This window comes from Drosophila subpulchrella, chromosome 3R (assembly GCF_014743375.2).
Source record: "Drosophila subpulchrella strain 33 F10 #4 breed RU33 chromosome 3R, RU_Dsub_v1.1 Primary Assembly, whole genome shotgun sequence".
Classification (NCBI taxonomy): domain Eukaryota; kingdom Metazoa; phylum Arthropoda; class Insecta; order Diptera; family Drosophilidae; genus Drosophila; species Drosophila subpulchrella.
In genome coordinates this window covers 17,922,153-17,942,569 of record NC_050609.1, presented here as the reverse complement: position 1 = coordinate 17,942,569, position 20,417 = coordinate 17,922,153, and the positions used below count along the sequence as shown (strand labels likewise).

At 39.7% G+C, this 20,417-nt stretch overlaps 2 protein-coding genes across 3 annotated transcripts in view; one reads left to right on the top strand and one right to left on the bottom strand.

Moving 5' to 3' along the window:
• The window catches only part of LOC119549992 (protein similar), a 71,873-nt gene that overhangs the window by 48,339 nt on the left and 3,117 nt on the right, over positions 1-20,417 (bottom strand). For both annotated transcript variants that reach the window (XM_037858415.1, XM_037858406.1), the window contains exons 2-6: positions 11,719-11,906; positions 11,428-11,657; positions 11,141-11,362; positions 10,818-10,984; positions 10,241-10,347 (exon numbers count right to left, since the gene is read on the bottom strand). In XM_037858415.1, the coding sequence (XP_037714343.1) occupies positions 10,241-10,347; positions 10,818-10,984; positions 11,141-11,362; positions 11,428-11,657; positions 11,719-11,906 (914 nt within the window). The remainder of the gene's footprint in view (positions 1-10,240; positions 10,348-10,817; positions 10,985-11,140; positions 11,363-11,427; positions 11,658-11,718; positions 11,907-20,417) is intronic.
• LOC119550003 (23 kDa integral membrane protein-like) lies at positions 18,021-18,899 on the top strand. Its single transcript, XM_037858429.1, has one exon. The coding sequence runs from the start codon at positions 18,143-18,145 to the stop codon at positions 18,848-18,850; it is 708 nt and encodes a 235-aa protein (XP_037714357.1). The 5' UTR covers positions 18,021-18,142; the 3' UTR covers positions 18,851-18,899.

Below are 20,417 nucleotides of genomic sequence, written 5' to 3'. Positions count from 1 at the left end.
TGCAATACTCTTGAGGTAAAGTGCCAAGGCCCATAAAAGACTCGCGGATGGAACACAAAATTTTATGATGCATCCAAATGCGCGCGAGAAAGAGACAAGGCGATCCAAATAGAAAGAGACAGCTGAACAGAGTGTTGCTTAAATGTCAATCTATCTGTCTGACTGTCAATTTCAGCAATTGCAGCGGCGACGTCGGCAGAGGCTAAATGCGTTGAAGGAAAATTTCATTTGCAGATATCGTGCTGTCATTTAATAAACGAATTGTGAGATGGGGAGCGGGCGGGCGAAAGAGACGGCAAGGGTGGGGCAGAAAGAGACGGACGGACAGACAAACGCAGCGATGCAGTAACAGATATTGGCAACACTTTTCCCACAGACATGGTGAAAGGAGGAGAGGGAGTGAGACGGGGAGTGGGGAATAGAAAGAGAGCACACACATGTAAAGGAAGTGCGGCAGACTGGAGAAAAAACCAAATGCTGAGCGACAGGCGGAGAAAAGGGGGCTGGAGAACTGGGAACGGGAAGGAAAAAGGGGGAACTTTCTCAGCGGGACATCGCGTAGGTGAATGCACCCATTGTATAACTAAAACCATCGCAAGGCAGACAAGTTCTACAGATATGCGGGAACACTGCGAAAAATCATTGCAAAATGGGATAGTTTTTAACGATTCAAAACATTGCTTTCTAAAACGGGTTAGAACTGATAAATTCGAGTTCTTAAACCCCTTTTTAAAGATTTGAGATACCATTATTTTTCTTTTGCAGAAAACTAATTCAAATCTGTATGTTTTTTTGGCATATGAATATTTTAGGTCACGTAAAAGTTCATATACTGCCCGAAACTTTAATCTAACAAATTTTTTTTAATCTGATCCTATTTTAATTTAACATTTTTTTAATATGCAAAATTAATTCTTAAAATTATATATGACAAAAATACCTCAAATTAAAACCGTCATATTTTGTAGTTGAAACACATTATAAAATTGTTTATGGAAAAATATTGTTTTTCCTCAGTGTACGTGTGAATTTTAGAGTGTTTGTCAGTGTGTGCCTTTGCGGGTGAGTTTTGTGTAAATCCCGTTCGTCGCCAACTAAATGCCAATTTCAGAAAATGACGCGGAAAAAAGAAAGGCGCACACTGTGTAGCTGACACGCAATGCTTATAGGGAGGGGGTTCCGAAGAACCCAAGGAAGCCAAGGAGCCGAGGAGCGGGTCTCTGGAAGACCAAAGCCCGAGGCGGTTTCCCTGATCCGCCCCAACCATAAATAATTGACAATGACAGAGCGCGCCAAAAGACCAGCGCCAAAAACAACAAACTTAAAATCATTCTCGTGTCGGGCGACAGGCCAGAAATCAACGAGGGGCGGCCAGGTGGGCGTGGTTGCCATCAATCTGTCAAAGATTTCACATTTCCACCTTAAAAGTCAAAACTCCATACGAAAATAGAGCTTCACATTCTCTGGTACGGGCACAAAATATGTGGAATAATATTGACATTCCGTAATGAGGGCAAATTACAAGGCAAGAAAAGCATGTGACAAAATAAGTAAAGTTCAGTGACTTTAACATTAAATACATATACCTAAATGGTGCTTAAAAATTTAACTAAAAGAAAGAATATTAAATAATATTAAAACCTATGATTTTTAATACAAAATTCCAAAAAACTATATTTATCTAATACCTATTTATTAAAGAAAAGTTTATATGTTGATAATAAAATTCTAAATTAAACTCTTAGCTAAAAAGACATAAATAAATGTTCATTGTGGTCACAAATGCCTCCTTTTTGGACGATCCCTACCTCCAAATCAAAACTGTAATAACCTCCTTGAGGGTTCCCTGAAAAGCAGCAAATAAAACCAAATCCGAAATTGATATTGATGGGAACAAACGGGGACTTGGGCATAATTTCAGCATGCTGACCTGTCAACAAGTCCTGCGAATGGCCGATGGGCAAAGGGCCAAAAACTGTGTTCAACACTTCATTAGAGCCCTCTTGAATGGTGGGCCCAATAGTCCCTTGGACCGCAAATATTTTGCCAGTTTACACGACTTATTTAGCAGCGGCGGATCAAAGGGGGCTCCAAAGTCACAAGCGTCGTTTGATTGATTGAGCCAGGGCCCCGGGGACCAAAAGGAACCCAAGGAAAGCCCAAGTCAAAAGGTTTTTGTTAAGCAAATTGTGGCTGGCATTGTGAAAGGTTTTCATAAGGAGTTTGGGGCAAAAGCTTGACATTTTGTTTTCGATTGTGAGGGGATTTGTTAGGGGATTTGCAGTGGCAGCGAAAAAGGGGGGTATCGGCCAGCAGAGTGCGGTCAAGAATGTGTAAATCATATATTTATGAAAAGTTCGTATCAAAATGTAAGCATTAAAAAAAAACATTTTTTCTCTTAAGTTCTTCATAATTTTTCCCACTTTCAATTTAACATCTACCAAAAAAAACTGTTGCATAGTTTCAGGCTCATCACTTCTTTATCGATAAGAATTTTGCATGCAATTTCTGAGCTGTCTTTCTTTTACTTTTTTCCCGCTTGCCTAAGCACATTTATTCGTTTTGTCTGACAACCTTTCGGAAAATGACGGCCCAGGGGGCTGGGGGGGAAATTGGGAACGACTATCATCAGCAGCACCCACAGAAGAAAACCAACCTCAATGCAACTAAAAAACGTAGAGGAAAATTGGCAAAAGGAAAATCTCCGCCCGGCAGCCAAAAACATAAAACTTTGCACATTCATTGGGTTCGCTACTTTTTCTATGGCTCTTCTTCGTTTCTTTCTGTTGCGACAATTTTCCAGTAGTGGGAAAATTGTGCGCTTTTTTAATTTAATGAAAATTTTCCACTTGGTCGATTGACATTTTGTGTTCTTTGTCGTTTTTGCTTTTTACCTCCCGCCTCGCGAACTTCATGGGTGTTGCAAGCAAAGTTTCCTCTGAGGTTTGGCAAATAAACACACAAATTTACTTAGCTTTTTGGGTGGGTGGGAAAATTTTGAGAAAGGGGGACGGGAAAATTTCAGGGAAATGGCGAAAAGTCGTTGCATACTCTGCGGCGGCTGGCGCGCAACTTTTATCATTTTGCCTTTGTTTGGAGCGTGTAATCAAATGCATATTTGCATGCCACCCACCTCTGGAAAACCCTTAAGCTTTTCGCCTTCGCCTTTTGTATAATTTTCTGCAAGACTTGCGCAAAACTTGCAAAGGCGGCAAAACTTTGATTTCCATCCAAGCGCACAAAAGTATGCAATGCAAGCCCCCGATAAAGAGGACATACGCAGTGCACATTGCTCCAAAGATAACATTCTATGGATACATGTGTGCTGAGTAAACTAAAAATATATCAAACTGGGATTTTATACTATATATTATATTTAATTTTAAAGCTAAATACAATGAAAGCCTGCTGCAAAATATTTAATCCCTTGAAAACTACAAAATTTAGACCAGTGTGCATTGCCGGAGGGCGAAGATTACTGGTGGGAAAGATGCCAAAGCGATTGAAGCGACTATAAACTCAATTAGCCAGCCCCCGGATTCTAAATGGTGGCCATAAAAGTGTTGAAGGAATCGAAATGAACTTGGCCAAACGTCATTAGCGAGGGGCGGCGGGGGGCGTGGCAGCAGGCACATTAAATGTTATTAACGCATTCGCTTTTGTTGCATTCAGCAGTTCGATGGAATAGTTATCTAATTTGATATGCTGGGTGAAACAGGGAGCAAGGATAAAGTGTCATGCTGTTGTTGGGAAAGCGGGGGAAAAGTGAGAAGGAAAATCCCCACCATTGTGACGTGACAATGGACTGAAACACGTAGCGGAAAATTCAGCCAAAGGATGTGCAACCTTAAAGAGTGAAATCCTGCAGCTAAGCGGGAAAAACTGCCTGAAGGTACGAAAAGTGCAGCATTTACATTCATCATCATAAGTCACTGCCCGGACACAAATGAAATGAAATATTTGCAGGGCGAGGTCCTAGGTGGTCCAGGATATTTTTGGAAAAATAAGTGGGGAGAGGGGTTATCCAGTGAATCCTCAAATAGAGCCATTCAGCTAAGCCAGCACAGCAGAGCAGAGCACAACAAAGTGCATCCACCGGGAATCGGGATCGGGCAGAGCAGGAATTTTCACTTCCCCAACTAATGGCATCCTCCGCAGGACTCACAGGACTCCAAAGGACTCCACAGGATGCGCGGCACTCACGTAGAGGAGCTGCTTGCACCGGCATATTTAATAAACTCTCGCAAATTAAGCGGCACTGGAAGGAGGATGCCATAAATCAACAGGTAAGAGGAGCGTGCGTCCACCTGGGAAGGTGCCTCCCCATCCTCCACCCACAATCGCAGTTCATTAACATTAGCCAAACGAGGAATTTCGTGGCACAAAGGGCCAACAACCCGAACAGATATAAGTCTAATTTGGCGAAAACTAATCTTAATGAGATCTCTCAAACCTTTGCTTGGCTATAAATAAATATTGGTTCAAAATATGGCGAGATTTTGTTACATTTCTTGCCAAAAAAGAAGCAACGAGCCCCAAGTAATCACCAAATATATTAAGCAAGGTTTAAGGTTACATTCGAAATTAATTATAATAAAAGGGTGTAGAGGAAATTATTTTAAATGGGTTGGAATCTTCACAAAACATGTTAATGGGTTAATGAATATTACATTTATTTAAATTGCTGTGGTTTTTCCTTTTTATCTTTCCTTCAACTTTATAAATTGCCAATGTAAAGAAATTTAAAATGTTCAATGCAACAATGGCTCATAAAGTTTTCAAGTAACTTGATCAACATTTCCTTTTCTTCTGTAACCAACTTTTCCTTCGACGTTGCTCATCTTGAAACTTCAAGCTTTAAGTCATCATTTCTGCATAAAAATGCCAAGGTAAAACGTTAAGCCTATGTAATAAAGTGATGATGGACTTCCGGCCTCTGAACTTTGAGCCACCTGTTGGCAAAGTGGTGGACACAAAAAGTCGGAGGGAAAAGTGCAGCGGGAAAAGTAATTTATTTGGCAGCCCCCACAGGAAGTCGGTGGTGGAACTCCGGTGCCAAGTCAGTCAGCCACATCCGGCGCAACTTTAAGCCGCATTTCCGCTCATGCAATTTTAATTTGTCAAATGCAAGCAACAAGAACGTGGAGGATGCTAAAATTAACTGGAAAATTTTACAATCCTGGCGAGGCGAGTCGAGTCGCGTCAAGGATTACAGCAGGAGCAGCAGGAGTCAGTCCGCTGCCGAAATGAGGATGCCGACGAGCCACTCGAATTGGACCATTAGTTTCAACGGCATTAGTTTGGCGCTTTCATGGCCCAGACGATGCAGACGAATAAATAAGAGACGAGCAGTGGAGTTGGGAATAGATGTGGATTACATGGCAGGAGGAGCAAGTGGACCGAGGCGGATCAGCGAGGATTCCTCGGCGGAATTATGCATGTAATAAAATGCGGCTGCTGCAAACAACCCGTGCCCAGCCACGCCCATACGCCCACTTTCGCCGCGAACTAAATTTAAGTGCATTAACATAAAGCGGTTTGGCTACAGTGGGATGAGTTTGTAAAATGCATTAAATGGGTAAAGTTATTTAAGCGTTAGTAATTTTCATTAAAAAATCAATAGAGCTTGACATTACTTATGAAGGTGTCTAAAAGTATGTAATACTATATATAAATACCAAAAGACGACGTTTCTATTTTCACTGCATACTTTTAGGCAGCTTTATAAATGATTTCAAATCTCCAAAATTATCTGTTGTAATGTAAACGGATTTTATTTGTTATCTTTATTGCAAATTTGGATATCTCTAAATTCTAAATCCTAGGACCAAAGAACCTGACTTTTTTGGAAATAAGCTTATTGATTGATCTGACAATGCTATCATTTTTTATAGAGCTTTTCCCTACCCCACTGTCCATGCTAACCAGAACAAGATAAATAAACTTTTGTGTGAAACAGTTTTCGAGGGAGTTAAGTTCTGCCCCCAAAAAAAAGGGGAGTTTCAGCTGCTCTCTGATGAGTGCAACGACTTGGCAGCAGCGCTAAGCGTCAGCATCATCGACACTTTTGGCAGGAAGCATTCGCGGGGCTCAGACATATAGTTTATATAGCACCGACCGACTACGGGACATGGCCAGGAAACTCGTCTGGGTCTGGATGGGAGTCTCCGGAGTGTGTGAGACATTAACAGACTCGTAAACTGGCAGTTGCTTGTTATGTTGATTACACAACCCGCGTGGTTGAGGGGCAAATGAAAATAAAGTTGCCGAGCCAAACTTGCACTTGAAATCCACGAATGCCAAGCTGAATTAAGGAATTAATAAGCTTGTATAAGCAAGAATCTTGGATAATTGTAAGCAAGTCAAATTTGTAAAGTTATCTTTACTACTGAAGTGTGCTAATTATTATTTATAATTACTGGATGGTTTCTAAAATAAGAAGAGTTTTAAATAACTTTCGAAGGCGCCTAAAAGTACGCAACAATATATTTTTACCTTCTTAGCATAGACGTCTCTCTTTATTGCATACTTTTGGACACCTTTACAAGTTTTAATTCGAGTTCTAGAGTGATGGGCCCTAAAAAAATTGTAATATTAATCTTAGTTGGCATGAGAAATGTGATATTATTTCAAATAGTTATCTTCATATGGCGTTCTTGCGAATCGATTTGAAGTCACCTCGCGTAGGCCATCGCCGAAAAGTATGCAACACTTGGCGCCATGCCCCCTTTTAGTACGTGCCTGCCAGGGATCACCCGCCCCTCTTAACCCACAACACACCACCACCCCCGAGACACAACAACTGTCAGCTGCCCTTCGGAAAATCCAAGAAGGAAACACACACAAATAGAGGAAGGAAACTTAAACAGAAACAAACAGCGGGAAACTGAAACTGGCTTGTGGCAAGAGTTGAAAGTTGAATGTCTGGCAAATGCCGCGGCAATGCCCCCAGAATGCAGCTTCAGCTTCAGTGGAAAATGCATTTTCCGAAGGGGAACTTTTCACACGCAGCGCCAAATCTGCCAAAGCCACTTTTCGGTATTGTTTTTTGTTGCTTTTCAAAATTTATTGCAACACTCTACCCCGAAAAACCAAAAATAAAAAAACCCAAAAGATGCTGGCTTTATCTCCTCGCTGTCTGTCTTTCTGTCTGTCAGAGGATATTTATCTGGCACGTTAAGTTTACTTTTGCCCCCTTCAATCCACTGCCACTTTCCTCAGCCATTTTCCTCCTTTGCCACCCGCTCGTTTCATAATTTTTCGCCTCGCGGCCAAATTGTCGTCTTTATTTGCAGCATGGAAATGCTCGAACGCAATTTCCCATTTCCATTTCCATTCCACTACACACACACATCCAAATGGTAAACGCTGCCCGATGCGAGATTTTCCCGCATGACATTTGCGATTTTCCGCACATTTTGTACTTTATTGAACTGTTTGTCACATGACGTTTAGTATTTTGCGAGCAGCGCCATCTGCAGGCGAAAACCCACATGCACAAGTGCACATGCACAGAATGGAAACGGGAAAATCAGCTAGAAAATGGGGTATTACGAGGTACAGACGTACTTCTATAACTTAAGGTCCATCACTTAAAGTTTTAACTCGAAATTATTTGTATCTATAACAACGTAGTAACATTTACCAGAATATCATAAAATAATGAACAATAAAGAAAGAAAAAAAACCATCGATAGTAATTCGATTTTTTCGATAGTATTTACTTTACTGTACTGATAATTCCAATATATTATCAGAAAATATATTTTCCGAATGCAAACAGTACAACTGCAAAACAATTAAATAATGGTCGATATTAAGGATTGAGTTCAGTGTTTCTATTATCGATAATGAATCGATAACATATTCATAACACAAATTGTTAAGACTTGTTAGGCTAAGGTTAATTACCTTTTTCTTTTTAAGAAATAATAAATTATAAATTATTTTGAACATAAACCTCAAGAGCTGGCATGTCAAAAGACACTTCTGGTTTTTGGGAATTTCACTGTACCTCAGCCCATCATCATCGAATTTTCATAGAATAAAAGGGGTGTACAGCTGGAGCTTTTAAGGGAGAACCAACAGCTGACCCCCTTATTACAAAGCCATGTAAACTTGATGAAAATCAAATGGAAATAAAAGCGGACAGCACTCATAAACAATAATATGGCGAGCTGGCAGCAAGCTTTCAAAAGGAAACTTTTTGGGGAAAAAGGAAGAAAATATGGGAAACTTCGCCAGAGCAGCGAAAGCAACTTAATAAAAACAAAAATGTATGAAATACTTTTACGACTTTCGAAGACATTTTTACAACTTGCTGGCAAGTTTTGCTAACGATATGCGAGATGCACACTCGGAGAACTGAGTTCTCCTCAGGATCGGCAGCTGCAACCGAGGACTTGAGCGTCCTGGTCAAATGGATACGTCGCATCATAAAACCGAAAGTCATTTCGCACAGAACGTGTCTACACCAAAAGCTGGAGGATGGGCAAATGTCCGGCCAAGAAGCCAAAGTCATCGCAGCCAATAATAATTCCAATTGTAGTGCAGTGACAATTTTCTGTTCCTCGACGCCGGGATGCTCCGGGATGCGCTCTTTTGGGCACTTTTGGGTACAATGTACCCCGAACAATGGTCAGCACAGGACTTTTTATTACCCAGCGCGTTGGCGTTGGCGTTTTAAGTGCATCTCAGCCAAAGGAGCATCCACATCCACATCGGCAGTGGCAACATTATTTGGCCAATGTAGACGACATGACGCGGCCATTAAGAGCAACAAATAAGCAAACAATAACAAGTAGCCGAGCCCCGATGAGCTGGGGAGAAATTAAGAAAAATGCTCAAGGAACAACATTTCCCTCCCACACTCTGAAATCCGAAAAATAATATGACTTTACTGCACGGACAGAAAATAACAATCTAATTCTTGGCCAACCTAATGATTCCTATCGAATTATCTCCTATCTCTCGCATGACTTCAAAATATTACACACTTATCTACATGACTTTAAAATGTTACAATGAATTAACACGAATGTTTATATTTTTGGAAATTATTCAACGAAAAATATTACCTATCTGCCACTTATCTACATGATTTTAAAATAGTAGTGATATTTTGAAATTTATCAAAATGATACATGACATTAAAATATTACGATGATTATTTTGTACAGTAAGAACGGTTAATATATTTTGTATATTCCAATATTTCATATTATAATATTATCTGTGTATATCCTAACCCTCCATATTATTCATTAACTAAAGTGGGCATTCTTCTAAACAACACCCATAAAACTATTTTCCTCACCGATACAATTTTTTATCAAAAATATTTTGATTATGCTTTTACTAAGATAATATTCATTATAATATTCGTTTTTCTCTGTGACTAGACCCATTTATCTATCGATCGAGTTGGATGTTTCACCGCGATAACGCAACTTTGGCTTATGAAAATTGATTGCAAATGAGCTGAGGACTTTGGTGGGGCTTCGACTGCTAAGCAAGATGGGTGGGAATAGTTCCCTTGGGAGATTGCTGATGGTGCGGCAATAAGGCATAGCTGGATTAAATAGATTCACCGACTCATGGCCAAAGAAAATGTCAAGTCGAATAGATAAATCTGCGCGAAAACATAATTGAATCAGCAAAAAAAACGAACTTGTTGAAATGAAAAGATAGAGATATGAAAGGGATAGGTACCGACTGAACAGAGATTTCAGCTGTCTCGCTGCCTGACCAATTCGTTTAGTTTCGCAAAAGCTAATTAGCAACTAAAGTGAAATTAAAGCAGAGCCAAGTCAAGCCAACGACTAATGGTCTTTGTGTTGGAAACAAAAATAAAAAGGGAAGAGTAGGGTCCGAACAAGAGGAAGGTGCTACAACTAATTAAATGCAATAAGCTATGGCAACTGCTGGACGTGAACAGGAACTACTGGGGGTTCCAGGGGGCCAGGACGCCAGGACACCAGGATACAGGACACAGGACAGGTAACGCCGGCGGAAGAGTGACAACTTTGTTTTGATGTGCCGGACTCTTCCGGCATCCTTCCTGTCCTCTGTTATCCGTTCCATGTTCCCTCCATCTCATCCCATTTTATTCCAACTCATCCCATCTGAACTAACGACGAACGCGTTTTAATTTGCACATTAAAGTAATTAGTTTAGCATTAGTTAGCTGCAGTTTGTTTTAATGAGTCGCGAGTTTCGAGAGTCGGACGACGCCACTCACCGCTCTTGAAGGTGGCCATCAGGCGTTCCGAATCAGCTCCATGATGGCAGATGTACAAGGAAGTGTCGAGCAGATCCTTGGGCGAGTATCCCAATAAGCCATGCATCCTGCAAATACAAAAATAACCGTATTATAACCAACTATTGTAAATACATGCTTACTGACGAGTTTCCATTTTAATCTTAAGTTAGGATGCTTATTTATTTCCTACTTAGGGTCAAAATCGCAAGATTCTGGCTTTAGCATTAAGAATTTTCTTAGATTGGCGGAAGATCGATATTTTTAATGGAAAAACCAGAAACAATATACTATTGAACTACAGTCTAAATGATCGAAAATTGCAAAAAAAAACAATTGATGATTTATAGACAGATCAATTTTAACTGTTTATATAGTATGTATCTTTCGGTTTAGCAAAAAACCCAATGATTTATGAAGCAGACGACATTTACTTGCCGCTTTTGGCAGAGCAGTTATTCAATCAATTTAATTAGTGAGCTAGCCCAAGCAAGGCATCCACAATTCAAGAGCTTTTGTGATTAAAATGGGTGCTGGTCTGTGATAATATGTATCTCACTTGTCGTCCACATAGGTGAAACGCATATCCAGGGAGTGCTTGGTTAGGAAGGTGCTGGTTCCCAAAGGTATCTCAATGTTCGAAGGATGCGGAATGGGTCGGCCAATGGCCAGCAGCAGCCGCTCGCCCTTGGCATTGACCACCAAGTGTCCAGTGATGTGAATGACCTACAAAAGCAAGAAAAGCAAACATTAGAAAGGGGTCGTTGGGAAATATTTTAAAATATTACTAAGAAAAGCAATATCTAATGATATATTATACATGTAATAGCAATATTTTCTTCTTATAATGTGATCTTTATGGGATATTCTACTTTATCCCACCTTATAAGAGGCGCTCTTGATGTTGATGCTGCGTCCGCGACTGGTCAGAGTGCACTTCAGGCGCACAAAGAGGTCCCGGTGATGGGTGCTCACTCCGGAGTCCTGCTGCGGCTCATCCTTGACCTTCTCGGCGATCTCGCGCTTCAGGCTGAGGGCCTCCTTGATCTCGGCGTGGTCGCACTGGTGCGAGTACTCCCAGATCTGCTGGCCCAGAGTGTCAATCTGTGTGCAAAGCAAATAACCAAATTAGATTGTTCCGATTCAAGACTTCCCCCAGAAACACCCACCTTGGTAATGCCCAGATACTCGACCACGTTCTCGGACACATAGGTGATGTCGCCCTCGTGGGACAGGACCAGCAGGAATCCATCCATGGTCTGCTTCAAGAGCTCTCTGGTCTCGGCTCCATTGACCCAGTCCTCGCTGCCCGTTTCCAGCTTGGGCTTGACCTCCTGCTGATCCTCCACAGCTTCAATGTCCTGCTTGATGGCATCATTGCAGTCACGCAAACTGGGCACTGAAATAAAATCATTTGTTAGAATGGCTATGAACAGGTAATTTATTAAAAGAAAACCCACCAAACGTCAGCATCTCGCGAATCTTCAGGAACGCAATGGTCATCCGCATCACGGAGGCCTTGTCCAGTTGATTGACATCGTCGGTTTTCAATGGCAAAGAAGCCGAGAGTTCCATGAATATCTCCGTCTCCTTGGAGCGACGACATCTGGCCGCATCGCGTGATTTTTCCTTGCGCTTTTCATTGTTCCTGCAAACAGATCGATGAGATGAAAAATTAGCATAAGTTCAAAACGATCACGTACGCCACTGAAAAAGGGGGCGAAAGGAGGTCTGAAATAGAGCGGGGGAGGCCGTCTGAAATATGTGCGTGCATTTCAATTGCTGCACTTTTATTCCCGTTTGATTGCTTCTGATTCAATTCACGCGGCCAGAGCCCGCAATTTTCCAATTTAGCAAAACGCTCGTAATTTTCGCGTTTGTTGCCAGGCCAAGCGAAAAAAAGCGAAGGCGATCGAGACGGCGCCAAAGTTCACAGCAGTTTTATTTCTACCCAACTAACTCTTTGTGAAGTAAAATTAATGAATTATAACCACCAAAACTATTCCCTTTCCCAAGAAAGCAAAAATACCTCAAAAAACAAAAAAAATAGTTATATTTCAAAGATCTTATAAATTTCAGCCTTGAGTACAAAATTTATATTATTTTAAATCCTTATCAACATGCTCTATAAACCATATAACCGAATTTCGCAAAGAATGCCAATGTCAAGCTGCTGAAACTAATAGCATTTTTTTCCAGCCGATGCTGATAAGAAACTTTTGTAGAATTCAGTACCCACAGAGTGTTGAAAAATATTCGGAATAAATCCATTATTCATCTGTATTGCCTGGAGGATACTGACCTACAACGGAGCTCTCTTGGCACCCAGGGGCTTTAGATATGTAGTTTAGAATGCCAGTTTGGGATTCCGAAAATAGCCAGCAGTCACACGTTCCCCTGATAAAGACCACCACTGCCGCCTTGGCACCAATTCCCAGGTGGTGGAGTCTTTGGAAATTTTTGGATATTTCGGCAGGGGATTGACGAAAAATCGGAAGATTGAAATATCTCACCTGCCCGATGAGTTGGTAATTAGCCACTCTGCAGACTTGTCTTTGATCGGCCGAGTAAGACCCATTTAAGCCTTGGGTTTCCACTCGTCCATATTGGCGACAAGTTAAAATCGGCAAACAAGCAGGCAAATCATTCTTATACATCTATATGACAGAGCACTGACCCCACACATACGGGCACTATCATTATATATACCTCGGTACATATATTTTGGGAAATTCTAAGAAAAGACGGATGGGCCCTCCCTCGGGAGTGCGGGGAGAATTATACCAAAGTTTTGCCAAGAAATTCTCGTGAGCTGCCGCCTGCATAGAAAACTAATTCGCGAATTTATCCACGACAACAACTAACTCGTGCCTTCTTAATATTTTATTTATTATCGAAATAGAGGGCGAACTTGTATAATCCATGGGAGACGCCTGTTTTTGCACGTACATTACATTAGTGGCCCTGGCCTTTTGGTAAAATTTGCCATCGCTGCTTTATTGATTCTGTGGTATGGTATGAAAAAAAGACCTGCCCACGTCAGGTGTTTTATGTGTGAAAATCCGGTTGGCAACATAGCGAAAATTTGAAACTTTCCTGTTAACAAGCCTTAAGTATCACCTGTCAACAAGGGAGTCCAAATGAACAAAAGCCCATCATATCAGCCGCCAAAGACTGTGGAATCTGCATTCTACAATGTGAAGTTTGTGTCACTCAACCTCCTGTCTAATAAAAGCTTAAGTGCGTATTTTATAAAAAGGTGTTTCTATTTTGTTAAACTTTTAGTTAAGGTAGCATTTAAATTTGATAGGAATAGGAAATCCTCTATTCTGAAAAATTACCCATTCAATAATCGAAATGCAAATAAGTCGTTATAATAGTTCAATATAATCTTCTATTATGACATCTTTAAACATGAGATAACGCCCCATTAATAGATCGATTGTAAACAGGGAAAATCTAAAAATAAACAACCCAAAGTTGGCAATCTATTGAATAATAGTTATTCACTTCAGGAGAATTCCAAATATAATACTTTATATGGTCTTGTATAAAATGAGTATTCGGGTCCCCAAGATAAAACTATGATAAAGACAAAGCGGGGAAACCATACATTGAAAGAAAGTAGAGAAAAAAGTAGAGATAAGAGGGTTTTTCGTTGTCAATCAAGCGACTGACTGATGGAAACCTGCCAAAGGCTGAAACAGAACTGGAATTATTATATAGTATTATATTATTTCACTCGCTATCAAAGTGCACACAAGTATACACCCGTGGGTTTTAATATATTATATAGACAATAATAAACAGAAATCCGATAGTCGGTAGCCCATAGAAAGCGGCATAGAGTGGCTTTGAATTGCATGATAATGGCCTGCTTAAACGGAGTGATATTCAAGGGGGTTTCTCGGGGGAGGTAAGTATATAAATATATTTTTTCGATCGAGCCATTGTCTGTTCATTAGAACAGAAGCAACTACAGCCTTTTAAATATTCTGGCTGTGCCAGCAGAATTGCCTTGTTATTGCCCAGTAGCCGCTGTTGTTGTTGGTAAGTATTTCCGCTTCAAAGCGCAGCTCAATACACTAAGGAAAATTCAGGTGTAATATACATTTAATTTTATAAGGGAAAAAATACTATCCAATCCAAATAAAAAACAATTGTAATAATATTAGGAAGGTCTTTCTGATTAAATAACATTACATTTCACTGATATGATATCAGCCTTTGATAAATAGAAAATATTTTAGTTTCACTGTAGTTAAAATTCTTTTTAAAAATATTTTCAATTAATAATCAAGTTTGGATTGTAAACTGTGAAAATCATAGGTTTACATTTATGGAAACTAGATACAATATATTTTATAAATCGATTGTTCATGTAATCGAGGTTTTTATTGATTCCTAATATTTTAGGTCAAAGAATCCAAAATATAAATTGTTTCCAAGTTCTGAGAACTGTATGTTTTCAAATATTATAACCACGATCCCATCTCGTGTTCAGGTAAATCGTGGCCTATCCTAAAACACCTTAGGATACTGACCCGCTTCTGTTTGAACTGGAATTGCGAGCATTGCGAAATTCTCGCTGGTGGAGCGGCTAAAATGCGCCGTATCTCCGGGCGAGATATCAGCAAAAACACATAAAATACAGCTAAAGGTGTTAATGCCAAGTTCATGGGGCAGTAAACCGAGCCAACATCGGGTCAGGGATGTTTGGATGGGTCTTGGAAGCAGCATAATGTGGGAGGGAGTCTCTTTACTTTGGCGGGTATTTTCGGGTAGCTTGTGCCCTCTGCAATTGCGTCAGTTTGGTTTTGGCTCATTAGCATGGAGATGGGCAAGCACAAATTTGGCTTAAACGTGTGCAAAACGTAAGTAAACGCAAAAAGTGGCGACCATTCCAAAGCCATTTGATTTCCGCGCACGTTGCATGTTAATTTTTTTTATATGAGGAGAAATCCAGGGAAAAGGGGCTATAATCTGCGTCAATCGTTGATCAACTGTATGGATTTTGGAACCCCCATGTCGCCAGGAAACCCCTTAACTTTTCCCCACGTGCCGATAAACCTTTTGGGAAATACCCAACATAAAGTCATCGGTGTCAGATAACAATTACACAATTTTTGAGTTGTATAAATTAGATTGCGGCCATTAAAGATTTCTGCTAAATAATCGAAGAGAGAGGGAAAGTCTTTCTCTGGGAGAAACCCGCTGAACCTTGACTCATCCAATATAATTCACCTCTCTCGCGCCATAGCTCCGTCCCCCTCTGCCTATCTTTTCCTGCGTATCTAAATATTATTATAAAAGCGATCCACAAATAAGCATAGATAAGAGACCCGCCGTTTGCTTTTAGCTTCGGTTTTTACAATAGGACACAACCAATTTTTAAAATGAGGTTTCCAGCTCTTTGAAAAAGAGTTTAGATCGTTAGAAGCCTTCTTCTAGCCGATTCTAACTGGTTCTTAGCCTTGGTTGTTTTGATGACCTGTTCGCAGTTGTGCAATTAAAATTCTTATACAGTACGAAAAAAAATTGAAAAAAAGGGTACAAATTTAAATATTTAATAATTTAATAATTTTAATAAATATTTATTCAAAAATAGGAATCCACAAGTTGAAAAGGGGAAACAAATGGCACTATCAAGTTAAAAAGAAGTGGATGTTACTTAAAAAATCAAAAGATCAATCACAAAACATTTATAAACCGAATTTATATTAATATTTTGTGCATTTTTTTAAGATATTTCAAAGTTTTTAAGCTGTAACGGGTTTTTTGCCTATTTTATTGACAATCCTTTTATAATGATCTTTGTAGTGACCAATTTTATTTACTTAACAGATGCCTCACGGCCAATAAAGGATCAAACCTTTTGGTATTAAAAAAAAAATATTCTTAAACGAAATTTTTTCAACATTTTTAAAACACAAATGATATTAACCCAAAAAAAAACAATAGTTTGTCCTTCAAACAAACAACCTTCCGAGGCTCACTCACATAAAGTCTTCGATGTCGACGAACTGGGAAAACTGGCAGGGCTGTGTGTTGGTGGGGGCGTAGCCATAGCAGTAGGCGTAACTCCAGGGACGACTTTCGCGACAGGGCGTGGCCACGTTCAGGAGACTGCCCCTCTGGCGATAGAAGACGTCCTGATGCTGCTGCTGGTGATAGGGATGATATCGCTGCATCCCGCCAGAGGATATATTGGAACCCAGGATGGCGCCCACATAGGGTTGGGATCTTTGCGACGGGGCATTATAGAATGATCCATTGCCAAAGCTCACGGTGGGTTCATTAATGGGCGTACGCCCGAAAACAGAGCCATTATTCAGCTGTTGCTGTTGCTGCTGCTGTTGTTGTTGTGAAAACTTGATATCGCACTCATAGAAATTGTTACTGGGAATCACATCCTCGCCGTAGAAGGAACTGTCGCCGGGACACGAAAAATCGCAGCTCTCAAAGGAGTTAAACATTGCTTGCGCCGTTGGGTTCGCTGGAGTCCGGCTAAGCCCATCGATGGTCGAGGGAACACACACACGCGTCCGATAAGAACTGATAGTATTTTGATTCGGCTATAACTTGGCTGCTACGTATATTGTTTTTTCGGGGAGAACACGACGTACGGGAGTTCGAGCCGTAAATGAGCGAAAGGCTCCATACCCTCGAAGCCATCATATTTATACCCTGGCTGCCAACCGAAAAAAAAAATTGCAAGAGCGGGAGAGTCCGACATTAACGTCAGATATCAGACAAGTTTGCCTATCCGGACAAGTGCGCTCCGACTACGGGCTTGATAAGATAAGGCCTCGAAAACATTCAGCTGAGAGCAGGGTGCCAACCTTTCGGCTATGCCCAATCGGGGGCGATAAGGGGAGTCGCCTGAGTGGCAGATTCAAATTAGAGGCATATAAATTGTGCCAGTGCGCTCCACTTCAGCCGATAATTGCCCCCAGATAATATGGCATACTTTGCAGCGCCCCCGTAAAATTACTGCACGTCCAGGATTTTATTATCCACCCGAAATCTCTGATCCAACAACTGCATTGCAATTAAATAAATATGCACAGAAATAAATTTATTGAATTCAAAAGAGTAGTATTTAACATGATAAATCGAATGTTTTAATATGGAATTAAAAAGCAAACAAGGTATTGAAGGGTTTTTTTCTTTTGTTCAAAGAAATATTTTCAAAGTTTTTTTTTTAAACGTCTCAAAAAGATGGAAAACCATATATTGGTTTTTGGGTATGATAAGATTATTTTATAATTCGACTTTGATAGTTTCTTTCCGAGCAAAAAAACAGATTTAGATGACTAAATATTTTGCCACCGATCTCAGGCCTGTACAAGTTTTCGCTGGTCGGCCGAGCGCCCCGATAAGAACTATAGCATAACAGTTAAATATTTAGATTAGTTTGGCAAACAGGCACGGAAAGTGAATCGAGATAAGAGTTATCAAATAACAATGTAATCAGCTCGAAGAGACGGAAAGGGAGGCTAAATGGACAGGCGGGGTCAGGTTAAATCACCACGATAACCCCATGTTTACCTTTTTATGCTACAAATGTCCATCACTGACTGACTTTTTATTTTAAGTGGGGCTTAACAAGCTCCAAAGTAAAAGATTTTTATATACGTACAGCTAACTAAGTCTCAGACAGCGCAATAAAAACCTGTAATTAAATTTCGAGCAGATAGATAGTGGCTGGGAAAAAAACCAAACAACATACTACTTGGCCGTTCCATAAAATAGAAATGATTTATTTTCTAGACATATATGTCTTTCAACTTTATTCGAAAAAGTAGCTCGTCTTAAACGGACGCGCATTTCGTGGTAATTAAGTCTGGAAATCTGGAATTTATAAAATACCGAAATATCAACATGGACTGCGGAACATCTCTAGTCAAGTATATCCTTTTCATTTTCAACGCCATTGTTTTGGTAATCAGCATTGTGTGCGTCTTTTTCTGCACGGTGATCCTGAAAACCATCGGAGAACTGGATGGTAACGGAGAGGCAGTCTTCCCTGTTTTTCTGCTGATCCTATGCTCGATTGCGATCTTCATCTCGATCCTGGGATGCTATGGTGCCTGTCAAAAGTCCATCTTTATTACCCGAAGCTATGCTGTCATCTTGCTGATCCAGATAATCCTGCAACTGACACTTTTCGTCCTGATGTCCACCAATAAGGAGCAGGTAGAGCAGTTCGTGGGTGATGCCATCGATTATGCTTGGAAATCGAGCCATAAAGAGGGAGGCACCTTCGATACCATCCAGAAATGGTTTTACTGCTGCGGTCGTGATTCTCCCAACGATTATAATGAAGTAGGCCACACCAAACCCTCAAGCTGCTACAATGGTACCCATGCTGAATCCAGTTTATACAACGGATGCCGTGGCCAAATAATCAAATACATGTATCTTGCAACTGACAAGTTCGTGGTTATCAGTGTGATTAGTCTTCAACTGATCTTCTTCATATTTTCCTGTTGCTTTGCTAACAACATGGGAATCTACAAACGCCAGAAAGCATCGCCGGTTTTATCCACATCATGCAGAACTGACGAATTTGTTTTCACATTAAAATGAACAAAAATAATAATCAAACCATTTGATTATAAGAAAAACTTGTATTGTTAAAAACTTATTTTGCAAATAAATAATATGAGTGTAACATTATATATATGAGTTACTTTATATATTGAATTCAAAAATTATCAGGTGAGATTTATTTGGCGAAAAACAAAATTATTTTTGACAGAAAACGTAAAACAGTACATACATATTTCAGTAACATACTACCGATGAACGAAATTTCGGATTAGTCGGTCGACAATTAGCCAAAGGATCTAGTAAAGCATAAAAACTATTAAAGTTTACAGCATTTTTTATAGTCATGTATTGTCAACACATCTTAAAGGTCCTTGTCCCTTTCCAAGAAAGAAGTTCCTTTGTTCTTGGTAATAATCATAATGTAGACCTCGGTATTTCCCATAGCAAAAAGTTATTGCCAAACAGGTTCCTTTATAATCCCAATCCACAAATTGTTGACCTATTTCACAAGACTTGTAGCATTTTTCAGCGACTTGATTCCAAATTATTCGTCGTTAAATATAATTTTTAAACTTTCCCTGCCAGCAAAAACAGAATCATAATTTACACCGAATACGAGGCATATAGAGCCCATACAACTGAACAACTGAAAAAGATTCGGAAGCTGCGTTACCTTCACTCTGTCTCCCTCGTTTTTGATATATCTGTCTTTGTCGCTGCACCAAGTTAAATTTTATACACAGAAAAAAATATTTTGGGACATTTTCTCATTTTTTACATTCAGAAATCGCAATAATAGTCATTATTTTAAATATTTTACATTTTCCTCGGTTAATAATAGAATGATATTTTTAATCGAGTCGAAAATATTGATCACTCACTTTTTAAGATCCAAAGCAAAAAAGTTTTTTCATAAGTTTTTAAAATTCCTCGCCAAAAAAGTTTTTTTTCTTCCTAAACTATTTGTTTTTCCCAAACGGAACCCAGGATTTTAAAATTACAAATGATCCAAAACAACCTTTAATATTTTTGATTACAACTACCAATTTTTCCGGTGCTTTAGTAGCAAAACAAAAGTGTGGTGATGATAAATAAAGAGGAAGCCGAAAAGAAAACCAACAATAACTCCATGAGCCTAATGCTTGAACACAATACCATCCATCTCTCTTCCTCCCTATATAATACCCCACAATACCCCCCTTGGGCGTTTCCATCCTCCCCGTGTCGTCACATTTTTAGTTCGATTGCGCAAAAAGTAGGTCGTCGTGGCCAGACGAAAAACAACAACAATATAAAAAAAACAACAACAGGGCATATCATTTAAATATTTTACAATACACACATGTGGGAATGTGTGGAAGCGTGTTTTACTTTTGTGCGTTTCTTTGCGTTGGTATTGAAAATTAATTTATTGTCAAGTTGTTTTTTAAGTTTTATTTCTCGTTTTCCGAGGCACAGGTCTGACAGCTCATAAAACTTATTTAAAATAAACCATAATTTCGATTAAAATTTTTTTACGGGGTAATCCCGTAAACGAGGCAACTTGTAATAATTCACTTTTATTGAGGTCATACTGTTGTTGCAGTCACGATTGTTCAAGATC